This window comes from Enhydra lutris, unplaced genomic scaffold, assembly GCF_002288905.1.
Source record: "Enhydra lutris kenyoni isolate GAN:26980312 unplaced genomic scaffold, ASM228890v2 scaffoldscaffold20, whole genome shotgun sequence".
NCBI classification, from domain to species: domain Eukaryota; kingdom Metazoa; phylum Chordata; class Mammalia; order Carnivora; family Mustelidae; genus Enhydra; species Enhydra lutris.
The window spans coordinates 19,422,794-19,450,506 of NW_019154104.1; the positions used below are offsets into that span (position 1 = coordinate 19,422,794).

Genomic DNA, 27,713 nt, shown 5'->3' on the forward strand with positions numbered 1-27,713 from the left:
CAAACATAAAGAGTCTAGCAAAAAATTTTTTAAAAATGAAATGCCTAGTAGATGTCTGATGAAGACTCGTCAGACTGGGCTCCTCCTTCTCATAGAAACCTTTTGTTTATGGTCCTGGGGTCAATTTCAGCCCCTGGAAGAGCTGGCTGGCTGCAGGTTGCCAGAACTTTGGCCTGCCCCTGAGGAGTATATCCTTGACCTAGCTCCCCCTCCACACACACAGTGGGTCTCTCTGGGCAGGTCCAAAAGTGGGATAAACTCATCTGACATCACAGGCCTGTATCTGCTGTCTGATGAGACAAGCCTGCTAAGCTCTGTGCATGGGGGTGTGTTATGGAGCACAAAGCGGCCCCACAGGCCATGAGCTGGGAACTCAGGGGTTCCGGAGGTGGGAGTATCATGCCAATTTGATGGTGGTGAAATGCCCATCCCCCAGGCTCTTCGTGGCTGTGGGAGATGGTCCTAGCTCAATCCCCTCAGCTTAAAGCTCTTTCCTTTCCCTGCGTCACCTCCAGGCCCTCCTCCTCCTCTAATCTCCCAGAGCAGTTGCTTACAACCCTCTGTAGCAGCTCCAGGGAGAGCAGAAAGGGTGAGATGGGCTTTGCACATGAGATACGCAGGGTAACTTAGGGACTCTTGGCTCCGTTGCTCGGTGCCAAGACATAGTTCTCAAGCTGCCGTGATAGCGTAGAGGTTTAGAGCACAGGCTCTGGAACCAGAATATCTATAGGCTGTGTTTGATTCCCAGCTCTGTTAGTCATTGCTGTGTGACCTTAGACTAGTTACCTAGCTTCTCTGTGCCTCATCAGTAAAATGGGAATAATAATAATAATAATAATGACTTCCTAATTTTAAAGATGGTTAAATTGGTTAATGTACGGAAAGTGCTGAGAACCAGGCCTGGATGTTACAAGCACTCTAGAGCTATTTGCTCTTATTTTCTGTCATCTTTGGCCCCTTCTGTTTTATCTTTAACCAGACAAGCCTTCTCCTTGAACAACAGTGGCGCATGACGGAATGTTTCCCCATAAGCTCAGGGTTCTCTCTGTCTTGGGTGGACTCTGCCCTCCTGACCCCTTTCTCTAGCTCATATCACACAACCACTAGAAAGCCTTCCCTATGCCTCCAGCTATGAGACTCCTGGTGCCTGCTGCCTTTCTGCTCTTGGATGGTCATGAATCACCCACGTTCAGGGTCTCATCCCAGGGCTGCTGGATACGGGTGTATGTGTTGTGTCCTGTACAAAGATGTTGGTCAGGTTACAAATGCATCTAAATTCTAGCCCATGTTCTCAGCCAGCTTTGGCACCATGAAAGAAATGGGACTGCTTATGCAAACTGGACACCTAGAGGGGCCCTTTTCTAGTTCACACGAAGGCACCAAGGGAAGGCCCTTTCCCACCCTCTGCCTCCGCGTTTGGACGGAGCATGATGTCTTTCCTACAGTGCCCATGTGGAACTATGCACCTTACAAAATACTCATACATGTACCTTGGAAGTAGGTGAATGATGAATTCATGACATCGAGGTTCCCCAGGAACTGACAAGTCTTTGTAGGGGAGGTTGGAGTCAAAGGTTTCTGACTGCCTGCTGGCCCCAGGTGCTGCAGGACAGGGCCCAGCCAGGGTTGGAGAGAGAGCTCCAGTGAGGACAGAGGGCCCGAAGAGGCCACTGTGCAGTTGAAGGTCCATGGTGATAACTAGGTGGGGATGGTAGCTGTGTGCCCAGCACTCTGATGACTCTATGAAGAATACAAAGATAATACAAGATGCGATCTCTTGCCTTCCTCTCTGAGGGGAATCTGTGGTCCTGGCCGAGCTGTAGCCTGTGGGTGGTCTGCTGGGCCCAAAGGGAGACAGAGAAGTTCTTGGAGGGGTCCTTTCCTTTGCTGGGGGGGAAGGGTGATGACCCCAGAAGTTTGACACTTGCGCAAGCTAGGTAGAAAAGAGGGGGCAATTCCAGGGCCCTGGGTAGTCCACTCTGGCTCCCCTGCCCAGCTCCGGTGCCCAGCCAGGAGAGAAAAAAAAGGCACTGCAGAGTCTCAAGGGGCAGGGTTTGGCAGCCTGACAGCCTACAAGGCAGGCTGCTCAGTGGAAAATGGTTTGTCAACATGAGGTCATGAGGGATCCAGAGGGTGGAGGAAAGTGAGGAGGCCTAGCAGGCTGTCTGGGCCCTTGGGAGACTGAGACAGCAACTGCTACTTCTCTAGAGGCGGGGGACTAGAGGCGGGGGTCTAGAGGCAGGGGTCTGGAGGCGGGAGTCTGGAGGCGGGGGTCTAGAGGTGGGGGTCTGGAGGTGGGGGTCTGGAGGTGGGGGTCTGGCCCCAGGCCAGGCTTGTGCCTCACAGACATTCCCTCGGACGTGCACAACTCCCGCCAACCTGCAAGGAAACAGGAGGCTGTGTTTCCTCCTGAGCCAGCTGACAGAGCAGAGCAGGCAGAGACTGGGGAGGGCAGACTCCTCCCCACCAGGATTCTGCCCCCTTCCCACCCCCTGCCCCTGCCTGGCAGAGGCATCCCCTGGGGTCTGTGTCCCAGATCTCCAGCTCTCTCAGACCGGGCTATGGGCACAGAAAGAGCTAGAAGCAGACCTCGGAGCAGGAGGACGGGACTCACAGGTGGCTGAAGTGGGGCTGGGTTGGGGACGCCGCTGACCACTGGGGTCCCAGGGGTTGGGCACAGCAGGGTGGGCACAGCAGGGTGAACGACAGAAGAGGTCTCAGGACAGCCAGCTCTCAGACATGTCATCAGCACCAAATCAGTGTACTAGGCAGTGAGGGGCAGGGCTGGGTCCCCCCAGAACCTGCCCGCTGAGCTTGCTGTGAGCCCAGAAGCCCCCGGCTTCCTCTCTGGCACTCAGGAGCACAGCTCCCCTATCCAGGCACACAGAGCACCTGCCTCTTCAGGGGTCATCCTGTCGCTGGTCAACTCTGGCTCTCTAAACGTCTCTCCTCACACTGTGCAGAAAGCAGCTCCCCTGTGGCATGGTCCTCGGTCTGTCCTCTGCAACCCAGTCAGTCTCTTTCCTGCCGCACCTCTCCTCACATCTGAAGACAGATGCTGCAGTCTGGGGCCAGAGAGCAGGGTTTAGGATGGCGCTGATCCCGGTGAGGACTGTCGGGGTACCCTCCTGCCCGGGGTAGGAGCGAAGCCTTCAAGGGACAGAGAGCACGGTGAGGCTAGCCAGGGGAACTCTATCCACATAGTCACAGGCCAAGATAGACTTTTGGGGTTCCAGTGCTGACCCCTCCATTTTTTATACTGCACGGTCCGATATGGTAATCACCAGCCATATGGGGCTATTTAAATTTGATTTAATGTAAAACTCAGCCTCACTAGACACATTTCCACGTGTTCAGAAGCCACCAGTGGCTGGTAGTTATGTACAGAATAGTGCAGACCATGCAGCATTTCCACCCCCACGGAAAGTTCTGTTGGACAGAGTGACTCTAGATGAATGATCTTGGACAAGTTCCTTAACTTCTCTGTGCCTCAATTTCCTCTTCTGAAACATGAGGCTAAAAATAATACCTAGCCCCTAACGTGATTATGAAAATTAGATAACATAAGGCAAACATAACAATGAATTCACAGCACAGAGTGCTTGGGTGGCTCAGTCAGTTAAGCATCTGCCTTCTGCTCAGGTCACGATCCCAGGGTCCTGGGATGGAGTCCCCCATCGGGTTCCTTGCTCAGCGGAGAGTCTGCTTCTCCCTCTCCCTCTGCCCCTCCCCACTGCTCATTCTCTCTCATACACACAAAAATCTATTAAAAATTTTAAAAATACACAGTGAAGAATGAGCACTCAATACATATCCATCTTTATTGCTCAAGCCCTCCCCTCCTCGCAGTATCATCGGAGAGCCCACCAGCCTGGCACATCTGGTACCCAGACACCAGAAAGTGATAGCTGCTAAGTCTTAGCCAGCCTGCATCTCACCTGCTCAGTCCGCGAGCTGTGCATCGCCTAGATCAGTGGGCTCCTGGCTCCTACTGATGGCCACGGGGTCCCCTCCTCCTGATCCACCCCGGCCCGGTGTCCCGTTTCCCTCAGCTGAGGCCGGGCAGGTTTGTGGCAGGGCCTGGAGCAGGAGGTCTGGCGACACTACATTGGGTCCCTGAGGGTTTGTTTGGCACAGGGGCTGGCTGACCTTGACTTGGGCCTGAGGAGAGAAGGAGCAGAAAGAGAGCTCTGCGAGGGCTTCCCTTGCCTTGCCGGCATCCAGATCCTCAGGGGAGCCTGGGCCACCTGGGGTGCTAGAGCCTGGGCACCTGCCATTAGGGGGGCCTACAGTCAGATGAGGGCCAGAAGCGGAGATGGCATTCTGGGAAGGCCCTCCTGGCTGTCCGTGCTCTCTCCCTGTTCCCCTCCCACCTGTCTGGCTGCTCCCTCTCTGATGCCTTCACAGCCTCTTCCTCTGTCTGCCCTCAGGTGTCAGTGCTCCCCAGGACCCCCCCCCCAACCTTGCTTACTCTCTCCTCACTCCTCTGTTTCTCCAAGTGTGTAGAGGTCAGGGTGCCTAGAAATCATAAGCAATGCCATCAATGTAATTAATCCATGATTAGAGCTGAGAACGGCTTAATTAGCAGAAACTATGACGATCATCTGTGTGTTCAAAATAAAAGCCAGCTATAGGCACACCCACACGCAGCCGTGAGAAGGACATGCTGTCAAGGGAAGTGAGAGGGGCCACTGCCACATTTTCCGTTCATATGCATTGACTCCTTTTTCATTTGTTTTATCCTGTGCTAGCAGACAAGGGGGAACAGGTGCCAAAGGCTGGGACAAATTTATGGGAACAAAACCTAGAACGGAGACCAGTCTATTCATTAACACATTTGCGCTCCTGAAATTGGGAAGTGTTAGCAGAATCAGTGCCTCAGCCCAGCAAGGAGCTCTGAAGCCTGGTTTGTTCTGCCTTTTTGCCCTGAGTGCTGTCATTCCCTCCCTCCTAGCTCTGTGACCTCTGTCCTTACAGCGCTCCCGAATGTGCCCTGTGTCTCCCCCCAGTGCTGCCTCCTGGCTGCTTCCATGTAGAGCTCCATCTTGAGGCACACAACCCTCGTTGTGTCCAAAACTGAGCCACTTCTTGGGTCTCCCACTTGAGATCTTGGCCCCTGGAGCTCCCTCCACCCACTGGTCTAGCCACAACTGGGAATATCCCATGACCTAACCATCCCCTGAATCCAGACTTTCTTCTTGGTCCCAGCCTTGGTCCCTGCTAGCCTAGATCACAGCCAAAGCCTTCCAGCCGGCCTCCAGCCTGCCCATCTCTGGTCTGTCTCCTCCTGGGTCATCATTCACCTGAGTAATAACCACTTGAAAAGGCCCAGTTCATCATGTCCTACATCTGCTTGAAGACCATGAACAACTCAAGGCTGATACGCAGTTCCTCCTGTACCCCCACATCTTTGCTGGGAGGCTGGACCCTTTGCTCAGGCCCCCACCAGAGCAGAGAGGGGCAGAGGGTCTTTGCCATCCTTGGACCATGGTGCCTGGAATGTGGCAGGCACTGAGTAAGTTCTTCTTGAATGAGTGCAAGAAGGTGGGCTTCTCAAGAGTCTCTGAGATGTCATGCTGTCTACCCTATGGCCTGGAGCCTGTTCTTCTTCAGTTCCCCCAAATATCTCAGTGTTCTCATCTGTAAAATGGTGACACAGCAATAACAAATGGTGGGGTAGCTCTAAGATTAACTTAACCTGGTTTGGTAACCTAGCTTCTGCTCTTGAGAGTCATATAACCTTCAGGAAGGGATAGAAATTTGCTACTCTTGATTTCTTGGCTATGAAATGGAATAATGAGTAACTCTTGGAGTTACGAGAGACCTACATGAGAGGTTGTGGGCAGTGCGTATTACTGGCATGGAGGCTAGCGCAGAGCGAGCATTCATTAAATTGTGGCATGAATTTATTCCCCATGTGCCCTCTTCCCGCTCCCTGGCACCCCACGTAGATAGGTAACTGCTGTTATTAATTTCCAAGGTAGCCTTCCTAGGTTGCTTTATAAAGATGCAAATAAATGCAACGCATGTGCTTATTTTCTCTACGTTTACACAAAAGTTTATGTACTCCACACCAGGAGTCATCAAACTTCTCCATAAAAAGCTAGATAGTAAATATTTCAGGCTTTGAATGACATACCGTTCTACAACCTCTCAGCTCTGCTCTTTAGAGCAAAAGTGACCACAGTCAATGAGCGTGGCTCTGTCCCAACTCAACTTTATTTGTGGAAACTTAAACTTGAATTTCCTATCACTTTACCATGTCATGAAATATATTCTTCTTTTGACTTTTTTCAACCCTTCCAATATATTTAAAAAAAAAAAAATTGTTAGTTCACCATCCGTATAAAAATGGTTGGTGGAGCAGATCTGGGCTGTTTTTCCACTTTTCAGTATGTCTTGGAGAGCTTTTCTGTAGATGTAAAGAAGCCGCTTCTCTTGGTTTCAAGGGCGTATGACTCCATCCTGTGCATATATCCTAGTTTGTTTAACCAATCTCCTACTGGAGGACATTTATCTTGTTTCTATTCCTTACAAAATATTTTGCTACTACAGAATAGTGTTGCTATGAATAATCTTGTTCATCCATCATTTTGGACATTCCCAAGTGTTTTAGGTCAGACTCCCCTAGAGGTGGAGCTGGGACGGCTTCCGGTGTGTGATTTATTGGGGGATTGACAAGGAAGGGAAGCAGAATGGGAAAGTGGAAAGAGCGTAGCAAGGATTGGTCCCAAAGAAATCAAGCCAAGGCCTGACTGAGGATGGAGCTTGCAGAATTGTGTCCCCCCACCCCCCGCCCCCACCAGGCAAGGGGCCAGGCTTGGGAAGGTCTTGTCTCCTCAGGCATTGGTGATGGGCGGGGCTTGTCAGGTGGTCGCCCTCAATCCCCTAGAGCAAGACTCCGATGCAGCCGGTGGGAAGCGCACCAGCTACAAAGGGGACCGGGGCAGGGTGGCCACAGTTGCCTACATGGCAGCTTTGTCTGCAGCAACATCTGGGAGCTAGAACTGTCAGAGCAAAGCATCAATGCACTCAGTGGGGCGAGACATTGCCAAATTGCTCTCCTAAGGGCTGTATCAGTTCAGGTACCTGCAGCAACATTTGAGAGCGCCTGTTTCAGTACAATCTCTCCAGATTAGTCTATTATTAAACTTTTGAATTTTTGCTAATCTAATGGATTAAAAATACTATCTCAGAGTAGTTTTCATGTGCACATCTCAGAATGAGCATATCTTCAGGGCGCCTGGGTGGCTCAGTCAGTTGGGCACCTCATTCTTGGTTTCCACTCAGGTCATGATCTCAGCGTCCTGAGATCAAGCCTGGCTTTAGGCTTGGTGATCAGTAGGGAGCCCACTTGAGATTCTTTCTCCCTCCCTCCCCTTCCCCTTTGCTTCTCCCCCTGCTCACACTCTCTTTTGCTCTCTCTCGCTCTCTAAAATAAGTAAATAAATAAAGTCTTTTAAAAAAAAGAATAAGCATATTTTCATGTGCTTAGGAAACATTTGTATTTATTTTCCTGTGAAAAAGGCCTGTGCTTCCCCCTTCCAGGGGTTGTCTTATAATATTTTCCTTTTTTTTTTTTAAAGATTTTATTTATTTATTTGACAGATGGAGATCACAAGTAGGCAGAGAGGCAGGCAGAGAGAGAGGAGGAAGTAGGCTCCCTGCTGAGCAGAGAGCGCAATGCGGGGCTCCATCCCAGGACCCTGGGATCATGACCTGAGCGGAAGGCAGAGGCTTTAACCCACTGAGCCACCCAGGCGCCCCAGTCTTATAATATTTTTCTTAGCTGGAATGTCTTCCTCTTCATTTTGGACTATGAAAATCCTACCCCTCTCTTAAGCCCTAGCTCAGATGCCGTGGTCTTTCTGACATCTGAATTCCTGTAGCTCTGTTAGCCGTCATGGTCCACTTTGGGTCCAAGTTATTTGTACACATTTAGCATGCTTTTCCTGAACCTCATTTTCCTCATCTATAAAATGGAGCTGCTGTGGAAAAATAGAGATTTATTTTTATTATGAAATGACACGTGTTTACTGTAAAAATGTTTTACTGAAAAAAATTCCAAAAATGTAGAAACAGGGGCAGCCACTGTTTACAGATCCTTCCAGATCTTTCCTGTGCCTGTATAAATATCTATAGGGGGAAAGAGAAGTTTCTCTTAAGACACAAATCTGGAAGCATACTGTCCATGTTATTCTGCAACTTACTTGCACTATGCAATAAAATACTGTGGTTAAGATGATGCATTTAAAGCATCTGGCTTGGGGCACCTGGGTGGCTCAGTCGGTTAGGCATCTGTCTTTGACTTATGTCATGATCCCAGGGTCCTGGGATCAAGCCCGCATGGGGTTCCCTGCTCAGCGGGTGTCTGCTACTCTTCCTCTCCCTCTGGTCCTCCCCGCTGCCTGCTCACGTGCTCTCTCACTCATTCACTCTCTCTTTCTCTCAAATAAATAAAATCTATACAAATAAAAGATAAAAAAAGTATCTGGCTCCGTCCTCAATAGACGGTAGCTCTAATTACTCTATGCACCATGCAGTGAGGCTTTTAAACTTTCTTTTAGCAGCAAAAGCCTTTACAAACAAAACAGTATTTGGAAGACCAATTTGTAAAGTAGATGGCATGGACCCTTCAGGCCCAGAGGGCACTTGGACAGGGTGGAGGGCAGGGTGCCTCTCATCCACTTGTCTCCCCAGTTGCTTTTGAAAACCAAAGTGTTAAATATATTTTCAGGATGGCAGAATGTGGGCACAGCACAAGGAACTGAGTGACATCCTTGTGGGTATGCACTGTCTGGGCAGTTTTCACTTGGGTCCGAAGATCCCAGCCAGCAGGGACAGGAAGTTTGTTGTTTGTTTGTTTGTTTTTCTCTTCCAAATTGGTCAAAAGAGCCCCCAAAACCCTCAGATGAGAGCAGATTGTAGATCAGTGGTTTTCCTCTTGGTTTGGTGCCAGCCTGTCATGAATTTTTTTCATTGGTCCATGAAGAAATGAAGAAAATAAAGTCAATGTGGTAAGGTTTCCATGACGTTAGGCTTGTTCAAATGTTTCTTTTGGGCATTGAAACGTCTTTTCTTCCATGGAATTATGGGTGTAATAAGTGGTAGTTGTGTGTGTGTTTGTGTGTGTGAATTTCTTACTTACCTAAACAAAAAATTGGCAACTTTTTGTTGTTCCCCTACATATGTTTCAAAATTTTCCTGATCCACGTGATCCTAATGTCTAGAGACAGCTGTTCTGGTCCGTCATGGCTGCTTTGCCAGGACTTGCCTGGAACAATCCCAGAGAGATAGCAAATTCTCTTCTTGTGCCAGGAACGTCCAAGAACCACTATCGTTGATGAAACCGAAGCAGCTCTTCCAAGGCTGAGTAGACGGAACGTCTCCTGTGGGGGGCTGTGGTCCAAGAAAATCGCCTTCTCCATGAAGGTCTTGCTTGCTCTGTTGTCAGCACTCTTGTCCTGAAGGGGGCACTGCTTCTTTAGACCACCCTGGGCCCAACATGGCGCCACACCCTTTCCTTGATGTTCCCCTCACCTGAGACTAGGATGTGCAGGCAACTGGGCTTTTGCTAAAGGCTTGTGAATCACTTAAGGGAAATGAGTGCAAAGATAGCACAAAGCCAGACTACGGGGCTTACAAACTCCACAGTTTGCAATCTGCACCCATCCCAGCTGCCTATGACCTTCTAGGTGCTGATGGCACAGGCAACCAGCTAGAGACCCCCTCCTCGCATTGGGGGCCTCCCCACCCAACTCTAAGGACTGAGCTGGAGCTTTGAAGGGAGATGGGGGTTGCCTTACAGGGTAATTTTGGTAGAAGAGGTAGAAACTCTCAAAGAACTGGGGCTTCCTCCTTTACTCGGCTGTGAGCCTTTCGGACAAGGCAGAACTTTTGATTTCTGTCATTGAACCTCAAATCCCCATCCCAGCTGTAGATGACAGTGGATTGGATTCAGGAGGCTCCTGTTGTTAAAAATGTGTGGACACCAGATTGAGCACTGGGCCTTTTACATACAAGGATGCTTGGACAGTATAACAAAGTGTTTTGGGGAATCTTTCGTTCCCCTTAGATGAAGAAGAATTTTCAGTGGCTTGTCTGAATTGCATCTAGCACTTCTTTTGTTGTCATTCATGTGGTTTTAAAATTCTGGCATATTTTTCAACTTACGACTATTTACTTACATTTGCAAAGTAATCACATGTCCTCGCTCTTTCTTTTAGTCCTCGCTCCGGCCCCATGACGTGGCGTCGCTCTTCCCACTTTTACTAATAGGATTCTGAAGCTCAGAGGAGCTCCATGACTTGCTCAGGCCATCCTGCTAGAAGAGGACGAACTGACATTTACCCGGCCTAATCCTGTTCCCTCGGGTCGGTACAGCCAGGTCCCTACAACTAGGGAACATAGGAGTTTCTTTGTTGGCGGTGGCTATTTTCTTCCCTGCAACATTAACCACTGGACTTAGGATTTAAACTCGGGAATCTTGGGGTCATCAGCACTGAGTTCCGTTAGAGGAACAAGTGACAGCAGTGACCACAATGACAACAAACTACCAAGAAAGAAGCCTTTGAATTTCCATCTTGACCCATTTGGGGAGCTCTTCGTTGGTCAAGTTCAAAAAAGTGCAGAACTGGGCAGAACATGAGCTACTCTCTTCATCTTTCTAGGGTGCTTTGCGGTGCTGGCACTAAGCTGAGCCATGGCCCCAGCCTGGTGCCAGCAGGAGGGGTCTCTCACCACCCACCAGTTTCCCCCCAAACCCCCGCTCTCGGGCACACTGGGAAGCTCTGGAAAGGACTTTGTTTTCTGCTGCAGCTGGTTGTGCTGATCTTTTCCTGGAAATGAGCAGGTGCCTGAGGTTTGGGCTCTCAATTCTGGCCCATTACAGCTCCCAGAACTTCTCAAATGGCTGATAGGCCCTCTCTCCCACTCCAGACCCCAAACTCAGGAAGCAGGGTGAGGCGTGGTTGGGGCCTATCAGGGTAAGGATTTGCTGCTGGTGGCCCTGGAAAGAAAAGCAGCATTAAAGCCTATGGGAGGGGCCCCTGGGTGGCTCAGGTCATGATCCCAGGGTCCTGAGACTAAGTCCCGTGTCAGGCTCCTTGCTCAGCGGGGAGCCTGCTTCTCCCTCTCCTCTGCCTGCTGCTCCCCTTGCTAGTGTTCTCTCCATCTCTGTCAAATAATAAATAAAATCTTAAAAAAAAAAAAAAAAAGCCTGTGGGAGCCAAGCTCTGAGTAAAGGGGCCTCAGGGAGGGCTAAAGATTGCCTAGGGACGTACTGGGGTACCCACCACTGATATCTCTCCTGATTTGGCTTCTGCCAGGAAAGGATAAGAGGAAGCTTGTTCCTGGCCTAGGCACCAGGGTCAACAGAGCTGGAGTAGAGACAGCAGACGGAGAGGGTCCCACACCTTATCCCACTTGGGCAAGGAATCCAGTGGAGAGGCTGGGGTTGGGACCTACTGAGAGAAGGAGGGACCTACTGGGGGAAGGAGCAGCCCCCAGACCTGAGTGGATACTCCTAGGCTGAGCTTCTGTCGTAGGCTGGGCTGCTCCGTTAGGGGGCACAGGAGTCAGGATGCTCTGGGTTGGAATCGCAGGACCCTGATTTACTGGTTATCTAACCTTGGGCCAGGAACTGCTCCCTCAGCTTCATGGTCCACAATGCGCTCCCACTCGCCGCAGTGCAGATGCCATCATATACAGTGGTCCGTGTACACTGTGAAATGACAGGATATTGACCATGGAGGCGGCCTTGCAGAATGGCCTGATGATAAGCCCACGAATAACGCATTCAAATTCATGAGACATTTCAAACAGTTGATATCAAAGGATGGGGGCGCCTGGGTGACTCAGTGGGTTAAGCCTCTACCTTCGGCTCAGGTCATGATCTCAGGGTCCTGGGATCGAGCCCCGCTTTGGGCTTTCTGCTCAGCAGGAAGCTGGCTTCCCCCCTCCCCCCCCACCTCTCTGCCTACTTGTGATCTCTGTCAAACAAGTAAATAAAAACTTAAAAAAAAGATACCAAAGGATGTGAGCAGAAAGTTTCCAAAGTGGTAAATAGATACATGAAGACCATTTCAGCTCAGAAGTAATAAAGAAAGGAGAGAAAAGGCAACAGTGAAGTACCATTTTATACTTATTCAACTAGAGAAGTATAAAAAATTTGTTAATACATTAGGATGTTGAGGTTGCGCTCTGAGTGGTACATTTATACATTTTGATACAACCTTTCAAAAAACAGTGCACCATTGTGTACCTAGAGCCATAAATGTTTATAACCTACCTTTTCCTTACACCCTTCAATATGGTCATTCTAGTCTGTAGAATTCATTCTAAAAGAATAATCCTCTTTAAATGTGTATTTTAAGTATTTTTCAAAAATACAAAATAATATAGTGAATCCCCCCTTTACTAAAGGAATATTTTCACAGAAGGAAGAAAAGCCATACTTATGTGAACATAAGTATGTCTGCAGTTAAAAATTTAAAACAATCTATGTAACAGGCAAATGTCTGAATAAATTGTGATTTGTCTTCAGACAGACTCTCATCTGAATTGAGATGATAAATATGAAAACTGGGGTTGCATGAAGTATGATCTAATGTTAAGTGAAAAATCAGGATTTAAGCTGTGTCTCCAGGGGATGACAATAGGGTAAGGACATGTATGTGAGCAAAACGTGCAGAGTGTTCGCTCCGTGGGGGCAGGGGGATGACGAAGGAGGTTTTTTTCTCTTTGAATATTGTTATATTATTTTTACGATGAAAAGAAATGAGTGGGATAGTCCAGGCCACGCCCACGGATCAATCTGTGAATGAGTATTAGTTGGGCACCATTTCCACAGGTAATTTGTGTTAAGGATTGAATTAAGAAGTTGCAGGGGGTAGGCTTGGGGGCAGGACTCGGTTTGGGGGCAGAGGTTGGTCCCTCAGAGTCTCAAAGATGCTCCAAATGTCAGAGCTACACGGGATGGGTCTCGCACCTTCCTTTTACGGTCACGGGCCCAGAGGCCCAGAGAAGCTGTGACTTGCCCAGGATAACCCAGCAAATGGCTGGCTATTCTACACAGGCGATAGTCACTCTCACAGAACCAACTGGCGGGCCTTACCTCGCTCCCCCTACCTCAGGGCACCTCCACAGCCCTGAGTCACTGCGCAGGGGTAGAGAGAAGGCAGCCACACAGAGGGCACTCTCCTAGTACGGAGGTGGGGGGTGGGAGGTCCAAGGGGGACAGAGGACCCAGCAATGCTGCTTCTAGGTGGTCAACCCCTGTTCCACGATTATCTCCACAGGACCCTGAGTGGGCTCAGCCAGACCCAGGCCTCCCAGCGGCACGTGGGCTTGTCCCGGACTGTCCGGCTTTACCCAACCACCGCAGCCAGCGGTCAGCTCACCTCCAACGCCCTGCCCGCAGGGCCAGGCCTTGAGCGGAGGGATGGCGCCCAGCAGGCAGCGTATCTGGACCACCCATCATCCCCCTGGGGTAAGGTGACCCTGTCTCAGGGTCCTAGAGGAGCAGGGCATCTCAATCTCTGGCCGTCTTGTCCCCACGTTTGCTTCCCCTCCACTCTCACGGATGGGCTGAGTTCACCTGTCCCTCATCCTCTCGGCCCATCAACCAGCCGTCGCCAAGTGCCTGCTTTGTGTTAGGCTACAAGGATCCCAAGCCAGCTAAGGGGGGACCTTGCCTCTGTCACACATCCTGCCTTTGCTTCCTTCACAACCAGCCACAAACCTCACCTCCCTGACCCTGCTCCTTTCACGTCTTCCTTCCTGCAACCGGAGGCCCTCCTGAACCTGCCGGGCAGTTTCTTCCTTAGCACCCACAGCTGGGCCTCGGCTCTCCAGAGGAGACAACGGAGCATCCCCGTGGGTTCATGCCTCGGCACATTCTGGTCATTGCCCAGCAGTCCTTTTCTTTGTGCCTGCTCCCTCTCTGTCTCTGTCTGTCTGTCTGTCTGTCTCTCTTCCTCTCATCCCTCAGAGCAGCTACTCCAAGCTGCCCCCACGTCCCATCCCCCCAGAACATGGACATGCCTGCCTCACCTTAGAGAGATCCTCACCTTCCTACCCGTCTGCCCCATGGTGCACGCCACTCTCTCACCTAAACCCTTGCCTGAGCTCACCTTCTTTCTTTTCTTTCCATGTTAAACGCTGAGGTGAATTTCACCTAAAATTAACCATTTTTAAAGTGTACACATCAGTGATTTTTAGTGTATTCGTAATTTTATGCAACCGCCATCACTATCTGATTCTAGAACATTGTCATCACTCCCCAGAGAAACCCTGTACCCATAAAGCCTCCTTCCTCCCCCAAGCTCCAGGCCCCATTAACCTACTTTGTCTCTAGAGATTTGCTTACTGTAGACGTGTCCTAACAGAACCTGCGCAATATGTGGCCTTTTGTGTCTGCTGTAACTTAGTATCATGTTTTCAAGGTTTATCCCTGTCAGTACTCATTCCTTTCTGTAGTCCATGACCTCCTCTCTTGCCATCTTGAAAAGGGAGTGTCCTGCGTCTTGATTCCTCTAGAACACTAGACCATCCCTTGTCCAACCCCCACAGCTCTGTCCTCCCTCTTCAGCCTGACCCCCGCCCAACCCCTTCCCATCAGCAGATACACTTGGTTCCGGCTACCATTCTCACAAACACACACTTACACACACACACACACACACACACACTTCCCTCCTCAAGCCCTCTCCCTCTGGCTTCCCGCCCTGGGCTCCCCACACTGAATGAATACCCCTCCTTTGTATTTCCACTGCCGCCACCTGGTTACAGAAGCAGCTTGCGTGGCTGCAGTGCCCTCCCAGCAGGTGTCCCTGCCTCCCTGTCCCCCTGCCCACTCCAGCTGGGAGGGCACCGGTCCCCCACGCATCCTCTTTGATCTCTCACTGAAAACTTTCAAAGTCTTCCCACTACCAACCCAGTAAAGTGCCCGTCCTTGTTCCAGCAATGGGGGGCTCCACAGCCAGACTCTAGTCATTCTCGCAGGCTCTGTCTTCCTCCCTTTCTCTTCGAAATCTCCTCTCTGGCAAGTCACAGCCATGGTCAGTTTTTTGCCCTCGGGTTCCAAGCCCAGCCTGGCACTTGCTAGCTGTGTGACATGGAGCAACCCAACCTTCTTTGGGCCTCAGTTTCCTTAACTGTAAAATAGATATCAGATTGGATATGGGAACATAGTCAACAGTCAGCCATTGTAACCTACAAAAATGGCAATATCTAAAGAGTCAGCCTACAAGAGTATTCCCCCAAGAAGGGTAAGGGTGAAGGTGCACAAAGACAAGCTTAGTGGTTGCACGTTGGCACCCCTCGATACATACTGGACCATGACCTTCGTGAGGTGGTACCCTGCCCCCCACCATAGGACCTTGCTTCCAATAGGTACTTAGCAAATGCCCTTGGGATGGATTCACCCCTGACCCCACCGGCCTTCTAACCAGCCTCTGGAGGTCACAGCTGTGCCTCTCAGCCCTGCCCCCTGGACCCAAGCCCTCTCTCTGCAGGGCTGAACCTCACTGAGAAAATCAAGAAGATCAAGATCGTGTTCACTCCCACCATCTGCAAGCAGACCTGTGCCCATGGACACTGTTCCAACAGCTGTGAGCGCGGCGACACCACCACCCTGTATAGCCAGGGAGGTCACGGGCATGACCCCAAGTCTGGCTTCCGCATCTGTGAGTCCCTCCCCAACTCAGGGGGTTCCCAGGCCCTGTGGAGGGGGTGGGTAGACAGGGTGGCCAGAGGGACAGGCCCAGTCTTGGGCAGGAGCCCAGACCTTCTGCAGGAAGGAAGCCTGCTACTCTCACACTGTGGCTTCTGTGAGTTGTCCTCAGTCACACAGAATGTTGAGTCCTCTCCCAGCTCTGTGATGGCCTAGCTGTGTGACTCTAGGCAAGTCCTATAACTCACCTGAGTCCATGGTTCCTCCACGGAGAAGTGAGGGATTTAGCAGTGCCCCAGCCCTCCTGTCCTCCAGGTTATTGTGGGATCCCAGGACTGCGTAAAAGGGCCCTTTAGGAAGGCAAGGGCTGGCTGTTATCTACCCTTCCTCACTCCCAGCCTCCTGGAAAGTCCCTACATTTCAGGGTGTGCTGGGTTCCCCAGGCCATCCAGATGGGAGTTCCTGCTCCCCCTGCTTCCTCATGGTCACTTGCTGGCCCTGTGCAGGGCACTGCTATGTTCTTCTACCCACCAGTCACCTTGAGATCGCTGTTGTAGATTTCTGCCAGATCCCCTGCCTGAATGGAGGCCGCTGCATTGGCCGGGACGAGTGCTGGTGTCCCACCAATGCCACCGGGAAGTTCTGCCACCTGCCCTCCCCAAAGCTGGACACGGGGCCTCTGCAGAGGGGGTCCCGCAATGGGGTCCTGCAGGAAGGCCCCTTGAGGCAGTCCACCTTCACCTTGCCTCTCTCCAACCAGCTGGGTGAGTGTGGGGCTGAGGGGTGCACTGGGTCGCAGGGCGTGCTGGCTTCCTTGGGAAGGGCACAGAAGTTGCCACCATTCAGACCTCCCTCCTTCGCTGCCCCCGGGGTGCAATTTCATCTCCTAAACTTCTCTTTGCCCTTCCTCCGAATTCATCAATATATTTTTTTTGTCCTTGCCCCCTACTGGGTGCTACGGATGAGATTTTTTAAAAAAGTATAAAGGCAGTTTCCCGCCTTCAGGTAAGCCTCAGCCCTGGACGAGAGAGCGGGGCTGGATGGGAAGGAGAACATGATCATATAAAACATGTCATTTCCCGGGTGCCAAGTAAAGGGCACCAAGAATACAGACTTCCCTAGGAGGTCAGGGACTGGAGAGCCCCCCAGTTGTCCTCTGGAAGGCTGCGAGGAGAAAGTGGGCTTCAGTTGGCCTTAATGGGTGGCTAGCCTTTGACTAAGCAGAGAGCGTGGGAGGGGATCCTGCACGCAGGGACCAGGGTGAGCCACGGGGTGAATGGGGGGCCCTGCAGGGTCCGTCGGGTCAGAGTTCAAGGATGGTACAGGATTGTAGCGGGAGGTAGAATGGGGAAGGTAGTTTGGAGGTTGAGCGTGAGGGCCCTTTGGAAGGCGCAGAGGGAGGGAGTCTGTGTTCCATCCTGTCCTCAAGGGGGAGCTCTTCTGGGTTTGAACAGAGAGGGGAGAGATGGTGGGAGAACCTGGGGGAGACATAGAGAACCAGGGGTGCTGGGCCCTCTTCAGAAGGTGGGGCCCTGTTGCCCGGCTCTGACCCAGCCCCTGTGCCCAGCCTCCGTGAACCCCTCCTTGGTGAAGGTGCATATCCACCACCCGCCGGAGGCCTCCGTGCAGGTCCATCAGGTGGCTCGGGTGCGGGGCGAGGCCCCAGAGGAGAACAGCGTGGAGACCAGACCCTCGCCCTGGCTCCCCGCCAGCCCCCGCCACAGCCACTGGGACAGCAACAGCATCCCCGCACGGTCTGGAGAGGCCCCCCAGCCACGGCCCCCAGCAGCACCCAGGCCTCCGGGACAGCTGGGCCGCTGCTATCTGAGTTCTGTGAACGGACAGGTGAGAATGCATCCTCTGCCTCAGCCCTACGGGCTTCCAGAATAGTCAGTGACTGCCCCTCCCTCTGCCCCTTCTCTCTGCTCCTCGTCCTTATGAAACGAATGTCTGCCTTCTGTTCCCCATGGGGCAAACGCAGAGCATAAAATCGTGTGACCGAGGGGAGGCCTCCTTACTACCTGGGCTCCACTGGATACCTGTCAGTTCCAGACATGCCGAAGAGGCCCCAAAAGGGTCCCCCTCTAGAAGGGCACCAGCATCGCTGCTCCCAGTAAACCCTGGCCTGTCCTGGAGCCGAGCCTTGGCCTCCTGGCACATGGACAATAGGGCTATTAGAACCGACGAGAGAGAGTATGGTATTTAGTTGAGACTGGGGGTCACAGAGATGTGAAATTAGAAAAAGCAGATTAAACCCTAGAGCCTTGGGGGTAAAAGATGAGATACTCCATCTCCCCTGGAGCCATCCATAGTCAGTGATGGGAAATCGGGGGAGTTTTTCTGAGTCTAGGCACCTAAAAATATGGGCTAAGCCAGACCTAGGATGGCTTTTGTTGGGGTTGCATATTGGTGTTTCCAGAAACCCCTCCTGAGGTTAATGAACTGGAGGAGGTAGCAAGTGGCCAAGGGATAAGGACTCTGAGTCCCCAGATCCTCCCTGGCTCTCAGCTTGCAGTGTCCCTGAGCCTAGATCCTGTTCATGGGGAAGACTTGCATCGTGGGTGACCCTGTAGTTCCGTGGAGTTTGATGGAGGAAAACCCATCCTTTGGGACCCTCTGTGGGCTGGGGACACGGAGGCGGACAGCTTGTAGACCTGCACGGAGCAGATCTTTTCTTATCTGGGTGTGCCCTGCCCCCCACATTTAGGGTTTGATGGAATGGACTACAGGTTTTCGGCTTCCTTCCGGGGTACCCCCTGACTCTCTCCTCTCCTCCCTTGGGTGAGGCATCCTTGTAGCAGGACGTTGGGGTTGAGCTCTCACCTCGGGTTTTCCTGGGACGGCTCTGTGCATAGCAGGGAAGGGAACAAGGTGTGATAGGTGTCTGTGGCCTCTTTTCCAGTGTGCCAACCCCTTGCTGAAGCTGACTGCCCAAGAGGACTGCTGTGGCAGTGTGGGAGTCTTCTGGGGAGTGACCTCATGTGCCCCATGTCCACCCAGACCAGGTGAGTGCTAGGTGCCAGAGTGCAGGGTTTGGGGCAAAGTTTTCCCAAGGCCTGGGCTCTGCTTCATCTCCCACCAGGGTCTCAGAGGCCAGGCAGGGAGAACAGGCTGGCAAACTGGGCAGGCTTTCCAGATGTGCTCTGAGGGTGCTTCGGGCTGGTGGCTACGGCCCCTGACAGCTCAGATGGCTCGGGCCCAGATAATAGCCTGGGCTCTCCACTCTCTCTGATTGCCTGGGAGGGGTTCCTCTCTCATGTCAGTTGTTCCTGCTCAAATTAGGGATCCCATCCCATGCTGGGCCCCTTCTACATACCCCCCTGCCCAGGCTTCAGGGGCCCAGTGGTCTGGATTTAGTGACTCAGTGTTTCCCCCATTCTCTCCCTGGAGGGACCTCCAGGCCTCCTCCTCACCTCCTGTTTCCTCACCCAGTCAGGGCTGGGGGTCTGTCCCAGAGGGTCCTCTGCCTTGGGATATGGGAAACCCAGTTTCCTGCCCTCTTTTGAATGGTGGGAAAAGCCTACGTTTATCCATTCATTCATTCGCTCCTTCATTCATTTATTCGGCAAATACTAACCAGGTGCCTTGTGTGTGCCAAGCACTGAGGATTTATTTGGGAGTCAGCAAAATGCCCATTTAGGCCACTCTCCTAGGTCTCGATCTTACAGTCGGGAGGTGGGTATGAGGGTCTGTGCCTGAGTACGGCTTCTGCCCACTCAGCCTGTCTTCTCCCTCCTGGCCCCACTCCTGGGGCCAGGGCCCGGGGCCTGGCTTGCATTACGTTTTCCTGTCAACAGTCAACTTGGTGAGTTGGCTCTTTGTAGGGGGCCTGGCCTGGCGCCCAAAGGTGGGAGGGACAGGGCTATTCCTAACTTCAGACTTGGTTGTGGAACAGTGACCATGTTTTCCAAATTAAAAATAAACGCGGACGGTTTTGCAGCACGCTGGGGCTTTGGGTGAAGCCTTGGAGGCTAGCGGTAAGCTTCCAGACTTGAGCACCCAACACGGAGCAGGTCCCGGGCCCAGCTCTGCGGGCCGACCTCGTCTCTGCGCAGTCTCCAGTCTGTAGGGTGGAGATGGTCATGGAAACGGTCATGGAGACCGCGGGGCTGCTGTGGCCAGTAGATGAGGCATGTGCTTAGCATTCGGGCAGTAAACAGAAGCTGTGATTGGTATTGCTGCAAAGTAGCCCTCCTCAAAGGGAAATGGGGGGGGGGGTGGCGCACTGGAGAGGGCCTTGAACTGCTCAGCATCTCCCCCTGCAGGCCAGAGTTGTCCCACCACTTTCCTTTTCCCCCTCTTTCCCTTCTTCCTCCTGGTTAGGTGCACCCTTGAGACTTCCACATCCCACAACCCATTCAGTCCAGGGATATTTACGTTAGTGAATTACCCATTTGAAGTGCTCCTGGTGTGCAGGCCCAGAAAGGAGAGTGGAGACTGGGGTAGAAGTAGTGCCCCCTTTCTCCAAGCTTGGGGACTTGGGGTGGGGGTGGGGGGCTCGAGGGGGCGTATGCAGATAGCACTAACTAAACAAATGCCAAATGCTGTGTGAACACAGCGGAACCAGGACCACGGATAGGTCCTATAGTACCTTTGTACAAATTAGAGAAAGGTGCTGCTTCCTTTGTTCAAAACAGTCTTTACAAATAAATATCTGAGATGCCAGCGATTCTCTGAGATGTGGTACTTTTGTGCAGTGGACAACCTGCACATCTATCCGCTGTAGGGTAGCGGATCCTAGCTCAAATTTGTAGATCAGGGAAAGCTTCTTATTGGGGGGGGGGGGGTGGCATCCGGGGTGAGATCTAAAGAATTATTAGAGGAGGCCAAAGAGAAGGGGAAGAGCTTAACCACCCAAGGAAATCGCAGATGCAGGTAAGACCAGGAGGGTGAGGAACTCTTCCTGGAGCACAGCACACCCAAGGCTGTGCCCTCACCTCCGCCCTGTCCCAGTTAGTGACTCCCCACCCCCCTCCCCCACTGTGTTCAGGACATCTCAGCAAGCCGGGCACCAGGGTGCAAACCCTGGAATGTCAAGCATTCCAGCACACTGAGCAAGAAATCACAAAGACCGGGGAATGTAAACACTTACAACATGTTACAGTGCAGCTGGGCATTGTATAGAGAAAGGTCAAGACGCCCATGAACCTTGTTTGTGTTGACAACGTGCCAGATAACCTAGCTCCGTGCCTGAGCATGGGGCCGGGGGTTGGGGATGTCTCTCTGAGTAGGCACGACAAGCAAGCTACCGTGCAAGAGTCAGAGGAAGAAAAGGTGAGCAGCTGGGGTGCCTTTGGGAATGATTGGCAAGGCAGGCAGGACTTCTGGGTTCTAGAACATTTCCAGGCTTGGTGGCTTTGCCCCTCTGAGCCTCTAAGTCTCCTCTGATGAAATAAGGCTGTGTCCTTCAGGAAAGGGCTTTGTCATCCCCAACAAGGTCATCTGGCAGAATTGGGAAGGAAGAGAGTAATAAAGCCAGCAGCTGGGGAACTATGTGACTTCATGGCTTCCCCTAAGTCACCTTTTTGACCCTAAGTCAGTCTGCTTTTGAGGCTCGAGGCCCAACTATCAAAGAAGGCCCCTGCGGAACGATGCTATTTCTGAAGAAGAAAGGGACTGCCTTGAAGTCTCATTTACATGGCACAGACATATCTCTTTTCTTCTGGAAAAAATTCTCCAGTGCTCTCTTTCTTAGGGAGATGGCTCAGGGAGTCAACTCAGGTCAGCCTCTGATCCCCTCCCTTCTTTCTCCATTCACTCTGGGCGACAGACGCAGCTGACCTTCCAGGACTCGGCCTGAGCCCCATCTTCCTGACCCTCAGGAGTTTTCAGAGCCTCTGTCAGGGTCCAAAGAGCGCACAGCTCTCAAAGCCACTCTGATGGAGGCCACATTTTAGAGTTTTTGTCTGAGAAAGACAGACATCTGTGTTGACTGGAAAGTTGGCCGCTGCCCCATCTGGCTTGGCACAGGCTGTGTCAACCCCCGGGCCCCTTCACTGGGGCAGGCGGGGCTGGCACCCTGCTCTCAGTCCGCAGTGGTGGCCTCCAGCTGTTCCCCACCAGATCATCTGTCCGTCTGCCTGGCATGGGATGAGGTCACCTCCAAATCCAGCCCCTTCCTGTCCCTCCAGGGACTGCTGCTTCTCTTGCTCCACCCTTTCAAGGAGCTCTGCATCTTTCCCTCTTAAAAACAACAATGGCCACCTCTTGCTGAACTTCCACACTACGCCGGGCTCCCCACCAGCCCGATCCCATGAAATTGTCACAACCACGTGCAAGCTAAGTGTCTTTATCCCCACTTGACAAATGAGGAAGATGAACCTCAGAGAGAACTGAGCAACTTGTCCAAGGTCACACAGCAGGACAGGGGAGCAAAGCTTCAAACCAGTGTGTCTCACTCTCAGCTGACTGGTGGGGGAGATGTCCAAATCATTCTGGGGAGACTTGAGCCTACCCAAAGACAACAAACACCAGGACCTCAGACACGCAGTTCACAGCCAGGAGGGGGCCGCCGGGGGTCATGTTTCATGAACTACATGTGCATGAAGGACAACATCCCTCAAGAAGATGGGTCTTGGCTAGACGAGCAGGCAGCAACCTGCAGCTCAGACCTGAGAGTTCACAGAGATGTGCTGGACGAATGGTCCCAGGGCGGAGCCGATAGGTTTGTTCTGTGTGGTTCTGGAAGACTAAAGCCAATGTGAGGGTGTTTCTGGTGAGCAGAGCTCAACTCGAAACTGAGCACAAGGAGCAGCTTACCTAAAGTCCGCAGCTTATCAAAACCCCAGAAGGACTTTGCTCCCCGCCAGGGCGAGGATGCCTGCCAAGAATAGGTTCATAGAAGGAGTTGGAAAGGATATTGATTTTTGAGGGAATGGAGGTTCATAGGTATGTGTCTGAAAATGTGTTGGAAACCCTCAGTAGAAAGCAAGCTTTGGTTTGCCTTGGGTTTGCCAGTGCCCCTGCCCACCAGCCCATTTCTTGTGAGGCCAGCCCCTGCCCAGGGGGGCGCATGTGAGGAGATGCAGGTAGCCGACAAGATCTGGAGCGGGGAGCATGGGGCAAGTCCCAGCAGCGACACTGTTTTCTTCAATATCGCTGTTAGCAGCTGTGTGCCAGGCACCATACTAAGTGCTTCCTCGTTCCACTGCGTCCTCACCATGTCTCTGGGGGTTGGGTGTGACCGTCTTCATCTTAGGGTTAAGAAGTTGTGTCTACGTGATCTGAGACCCTGGCCTCTAACTGGCCTGAGATCTGCCTCCGAGGCTGTTGCTTGCCCACTTGGCTTGGGGAATCTTCTCCACTAGAGGACCCCGGCTTAGGGAACAGCTGTGCTGGGGTGGGGCTCCTGTTCTCCAGGACTCTGACTAAGACGCCAGTCTCTTGCCCTCAAGAGATGGGATTTTTCAGATTTACAGTTGTTGGGCTGAAGAAAAGTAGTGTCTCTTTGGCTCAGGGATGTTCTGAGAGCTTCTTCCAAGGGACTTGAGGCCTCCAGGGAATTGTGCCTCAGCTCAAGTTAGTGCCCTCCTTACCCAGGGCGGGGGTCACCAACACATGGCATGTTTGGCCCAGAGAGGTCCAGGGAGGGCTGCGGAGGGGTTGTCTGGAGTGACACCTGTCTGAGCCAAGGGTCTAACCAGACCCCTCTCCACCTAACGGCTTGTGGTGACCAAGACACTCACTTTGGCTCTCAGGCTGCCCCCAGGGAAGCAGTCAACTTTGGGTGGGATTTCCACAATCCTGGGTTGGTGGGGGGTGGTGGTGGGGGATCCATTAGGACTTTACCAAGCAGGAAAATCTGGAATCATGAACCTTATAATAATCACCAATATGCGACAAGGATCGTGCTCAGAGTTTTGCATACTTTTTTACTGTTCATGGTAGCCCCAAGGAAGGAATTGTCACCTACATTTTACTGATAAGAAAACAGAGAGGTTGAGTAACTTGCCCAAGTGTCTCTAGCCTGTGAGGGGCAGAAGCCTGCTTGCTATCCTTGAAACTGTGTTGCTGGAGGGAAGGAGGGAGGGAGGGAGGAAGGAAGGAAGAAAGGAAGGAAGGAAGGAAGGAAGGAAGGAAGGAAGGAAGGAAGGGGAAAGGAAGTGAAGGGAAGGGAAGGAAAGGGAAGGGAAGCAAGAAGGAGGAAGTAAGTCTTAGGGAGCATCTACAGGGACTCCCAGGCATGACGTTAGCTTCAGTCTGACTCTGATTATTTCTCAGTGAAGTTGACCTTCACAACCCATGAAACTGAGTTTCTGTCCCCACTTCTACAGAGGAAAAAGTTAAGACTGACAGAGGTTAAGAAACGTGCTTTGGGTCACACAAGTAGAGCGGAGCCAGGAATTCAATGGGGTCTGGCTGCCCCAGAACCCACACTCCTTCCACTGCTCTGGGGGGCTAGAAGGTTTTTTACAGCTTACTGCCCCCCTCCCCAGAGGTTTACACATCTAGGTTCAGCTCCATTCCGCTCACATGCCCCGGTGCATCGAGCTTAGCCTCATCCGGGTTGTGTGTGTTTCTGTCTGTCTGTCTGTCTTCTGGCAGAGAGATGTGTGGCAGGGTACCCTCCAGAGCTCCCTGCTGGGGCCATCTGTCATCACAGGCTGAGATCAGCGTGGCTTGTAAACAGCCCCGTGGCCAGACATATGTCTCCACCATTTCTTCCCCGAACTCTGTTGTAGAGTCAGGGCCAAAACTGTCTCCAGGAATTAGTCTGTCCTGGTTGAGGCCTCCTTGGGAGTCCCGGCGGACAATGGGGAGAGTCCACAGGGCAGGCTCAGGCCACAGCCAGGGGCCCCTCCACTTCCTTCCCCGGTGTGTGTGAGCTGATCTGGGTGCAGCGGTGAGGGGACAGGGCTGGGGTCAGGGGCCAGAGGACCTGAGGTTCTGGCCCACATGACCACGTTTCCGTACCAGGAAAGGTACACACATCTGCCCCACAGGCTTCGCGGGCATTCTGTGATGCTCAGACTCCTTGGAGTTGGGGGTGATCCCAGCTGACCCCTCGGCCGCTGCTCAGCCTTTCTCGGGCCTGAGAGGTCCAACTGCAAGGTCACTGGCAGCTCTCCTTGTGTCAGCTCAGGGGCCGTGAGGGGTAGTGTGGGTTCTACCCCATTGTCTTCATTCTTTCTGCTTGGCACTCCAGTGGTAGACCTTGTGGGGCATTTTCCCAGCCTCTAATGAGTCCTCTGGCCATCTCGGACCATCAGTCCTCCCGCCCATCTCCTGACCTCCTCCTGGGTATCCCTGCTTTTGCTTTTCCCAATTGCTCTCCTGATCCTATGTTAAAACAAGGGAAGAGAAGTTCCCCAAAAGGGTAATCTACGCCCTGATGGGCATGGGTTTCCCTGTAGCCTGCAGACCCTCGGATTCCTGCTTGGACAACTCCTGAGGCTTGGCATGAGTTCTTTGATTTATGTATTTGGAGATGGGAGAAAGGAGTGGTTCAGAATCTATCCTCTGGGGGCAGACTGCCCAGGGTTCATAATCCCAGCTCCATCCACCAGCTGGGAGACCTTGGGCATGTTTCCTAACCCCTCTGTGCTTCAGTTTGCTCCTCCATAAAGTGGGGGAAAATATTAGTAAGTCCCCTCGAGGACTATTATAAGGATTAAATAAGCTGATACGTGTAAGGACTTTACAGTAGAGCCTAGCACATAGTAAGTGCTATTTTAGGGTTTACTCTTATTATTCATTCCGGTTTAATTGTGGGCCGCTAGGGGCACCTGGGTGGCTCAGTCCATTGAGCATTCGACTCTCGATCTCAGCTCAGGTCTTGATCTCAGGGTCATGAGTTCAAGTCTCACACTGGGCTTACCAAAAAAGATGATTGAGTGCCTATAGCGCGCCACATGCTGTGCTGGGCTCTAGAGATGTAGCAACGATGAAGACAAGGTTCCCATCTTCATGGTGCTGACCCTTTACCAGGGGAGATGGACCAGCAAACAGACCATCATAAGGCAGCATTTTAAGTGCCATGGCGAGGAAAGGCCTGAGCGTGTTGGGACGGCTTGGGAGGTGACCTAGCGTGGGTGGCAAGGGCTGTGGCATCTGTCCCCCCAACCACCCGCTGTGAATCACACAGCTCGAGGCTGCCAGGAGCACGCCTGGGACGGAGGGTGGGTGCTGAGTTCTACCCGAGCCAAGGTTCTCCCTTCCACATGGCTGTCTGAACTTCAGCCTGCTGTTCCCGGATGAGACTGAAGCTGACTTTTCCAGATTGGATACTGCACTTGGTCTCCCAGAAGCTGGCAGGTGGCCTCTGGGAGGTGCAGAGCAGGGTCTGAGGGCCTTCTTTGGGATCCAGTAGGGGTTGCTGGCAAAATGGGAATTTCATCCAAGACAGTGACTTTGAAATTTATTCCTGTCTCCCTCCTGCCATCATGGTGCTGCCCTGGCCTCCGGCCCCTTCTCTCTCTCCTGCCTTCAGCAGAGTGACAGGCAAGGGATGTGGCCTCTGCTCCCAGAGGCTGGGGTTCAACCCCTACTAGGCCCTGTCTGAGCTTCACTCTCCTAGTCTGGACAGTGGGGATAATGATCCCGGCTTTGCAGGATGGTTGTGTGGGAAACAAACAGGATAATGTGGACCAAGGGCCTCATGACTCCATCCAGATGTTCCCTTGTCACTGCTCGTCGGCCCTCTGGCATCAGCCTCCCGTTATTCTTTCCCACCTTCTGCTCCTCGTGTTTGCAGGCTGCATCGAATCAGTTTGCTTTCTGAGTTTCCCCAATGTCCCCCTTCTCTTGCCTCCTTCCCGCCCTTGACTAATGCCCCCAGGCCCCATGCCAGGGTCTCTCCCTTTTCCCAGCCTCACTCCCCTCCTTCCATCTCAATGTCAGCATGTTCAGAATCCTCATTTACCCCCCGCCAGGCTGGAGCCTAATCCCCCCATGGTGGGATGACAGGCAAAGCTGGAGTGAGACTGTCATCCATAGAGGGAAAAGATATTACAAATTCAACTGACATTTTTTTAATGTAAAAAAAAAAAAAAATGAAGGGGCTCCTGGGTGTCTCAGTTGGTTGAGCAATTGCCTTAGGCTTGGGTCATGATTCCGAGGATCCTGGGATCAAGTCCCACATCAGGCTCCCAGCTCCATGGGGAGTCTGCTTCTCCCTCTGACCTTCTCCCCTCTCATGCTCTCTCTCTCTCTCTCTGTCAAATAAATAAATAAAATCTTTTAAAAAAATACTTAAAAATCTTAAGTGAAGCTTAAAAAAAATGAAGAAGCCTCACTAACTTACAATCTCACTTGGTCTGTATGTCAGACTCAGATGTCACATCTGGCATGTGGCGTGTCCTCAGGGAAGAGCGGGGTTCCAAGAAAACATGGCGCCTCCTTGGGTTTGTCTCTGGAATGAACGCATCCCCTACGACAGTGCTTGGCTTATGGGGTTTTTCAATCATGTTGTCAAGTTTGAAGGAAAACAACCTTCTCCAAGTGGAAAAGTGACTCTAAAAAAATTCCTGCAAAGAAACAGGATTCGAAATAACACTAATTACGTCACTGCAAGTGATCACTTTTAAAATGTGACGCTGCCCCTTCTCCCCTGACCTGTAATCAATTCTCGGATAAAAATAATGAGGGCCTCTCAGGTGTGACCCACAATGGAGCCCAGGACCCAAACGATCAAGAAGGCTGTATGGAAAACGGTTTCTACATAACGGACTTTGCCCCAAGGCTATAACGTGCTGGGAACTAGCAGCTGACGATAGAGCAAAGCCGTCTGGATCAGAAAAACATTTAAACAAGACCAAGATGTTCAACCTTTGCCGTACAATTGGATGAAAGCATAGGTCTCTCTAACGTACGCCTCGGTATTTGCAAGAGTCCATTTCAACAATGAAATAGATGAAGAACTATCCTCTTGTAAAGATACTGCTAAGGGAAGGATGAACCGCAAGTTGTATGTTTGCAACAGTAAATGACTTCTTCAGTAACAATGAGTTTTCCAACAACTCTGTGAGGGTAGCTGCTGATGCTCTGACCAGAATGAAAGGGAATCCAGGTGAGGACAGAGAGGTGGGGGGCGCTGCAGTCC

The 27,713-nt window shown here is 51.9% G+C and overlaps 1 protein-coding gene across 1 annotated transcript in view; it reads left to right on the plus strand.

Annotated features, from left to right (window-relative positions):
- The window catches only part of LOC111148756 (latent transforming growth factor beta binding protein 2), a 101,393-nt gene that overhangs the window by 35,816 nt on the left and 37,864 nt on the right, over positions 1–27,713 (plus strand). The window contains exons 4-8 of the mRNA XM_022505548.1: positions 13,299–13,489; positions 15,516–15,686; positions 16,231–16,437; positions 17,241–17,518; positions 18,576–18,678. Coding sequence (XP_022361256.1) covers positions 13,299–13,489; positions 15,516–15,686; positions 16,231–16,437; positions 17,241–17,518; positions 18,576–18,678 — 950 coding nt within the window. The remainder of the gene's footprint in view (positions 1–13,298; positions 13,490–15,515; positions 15,687–16,230; positions 16,438–17,240; positions 17,519–18,575; positions 18,679–27,713) is intronic.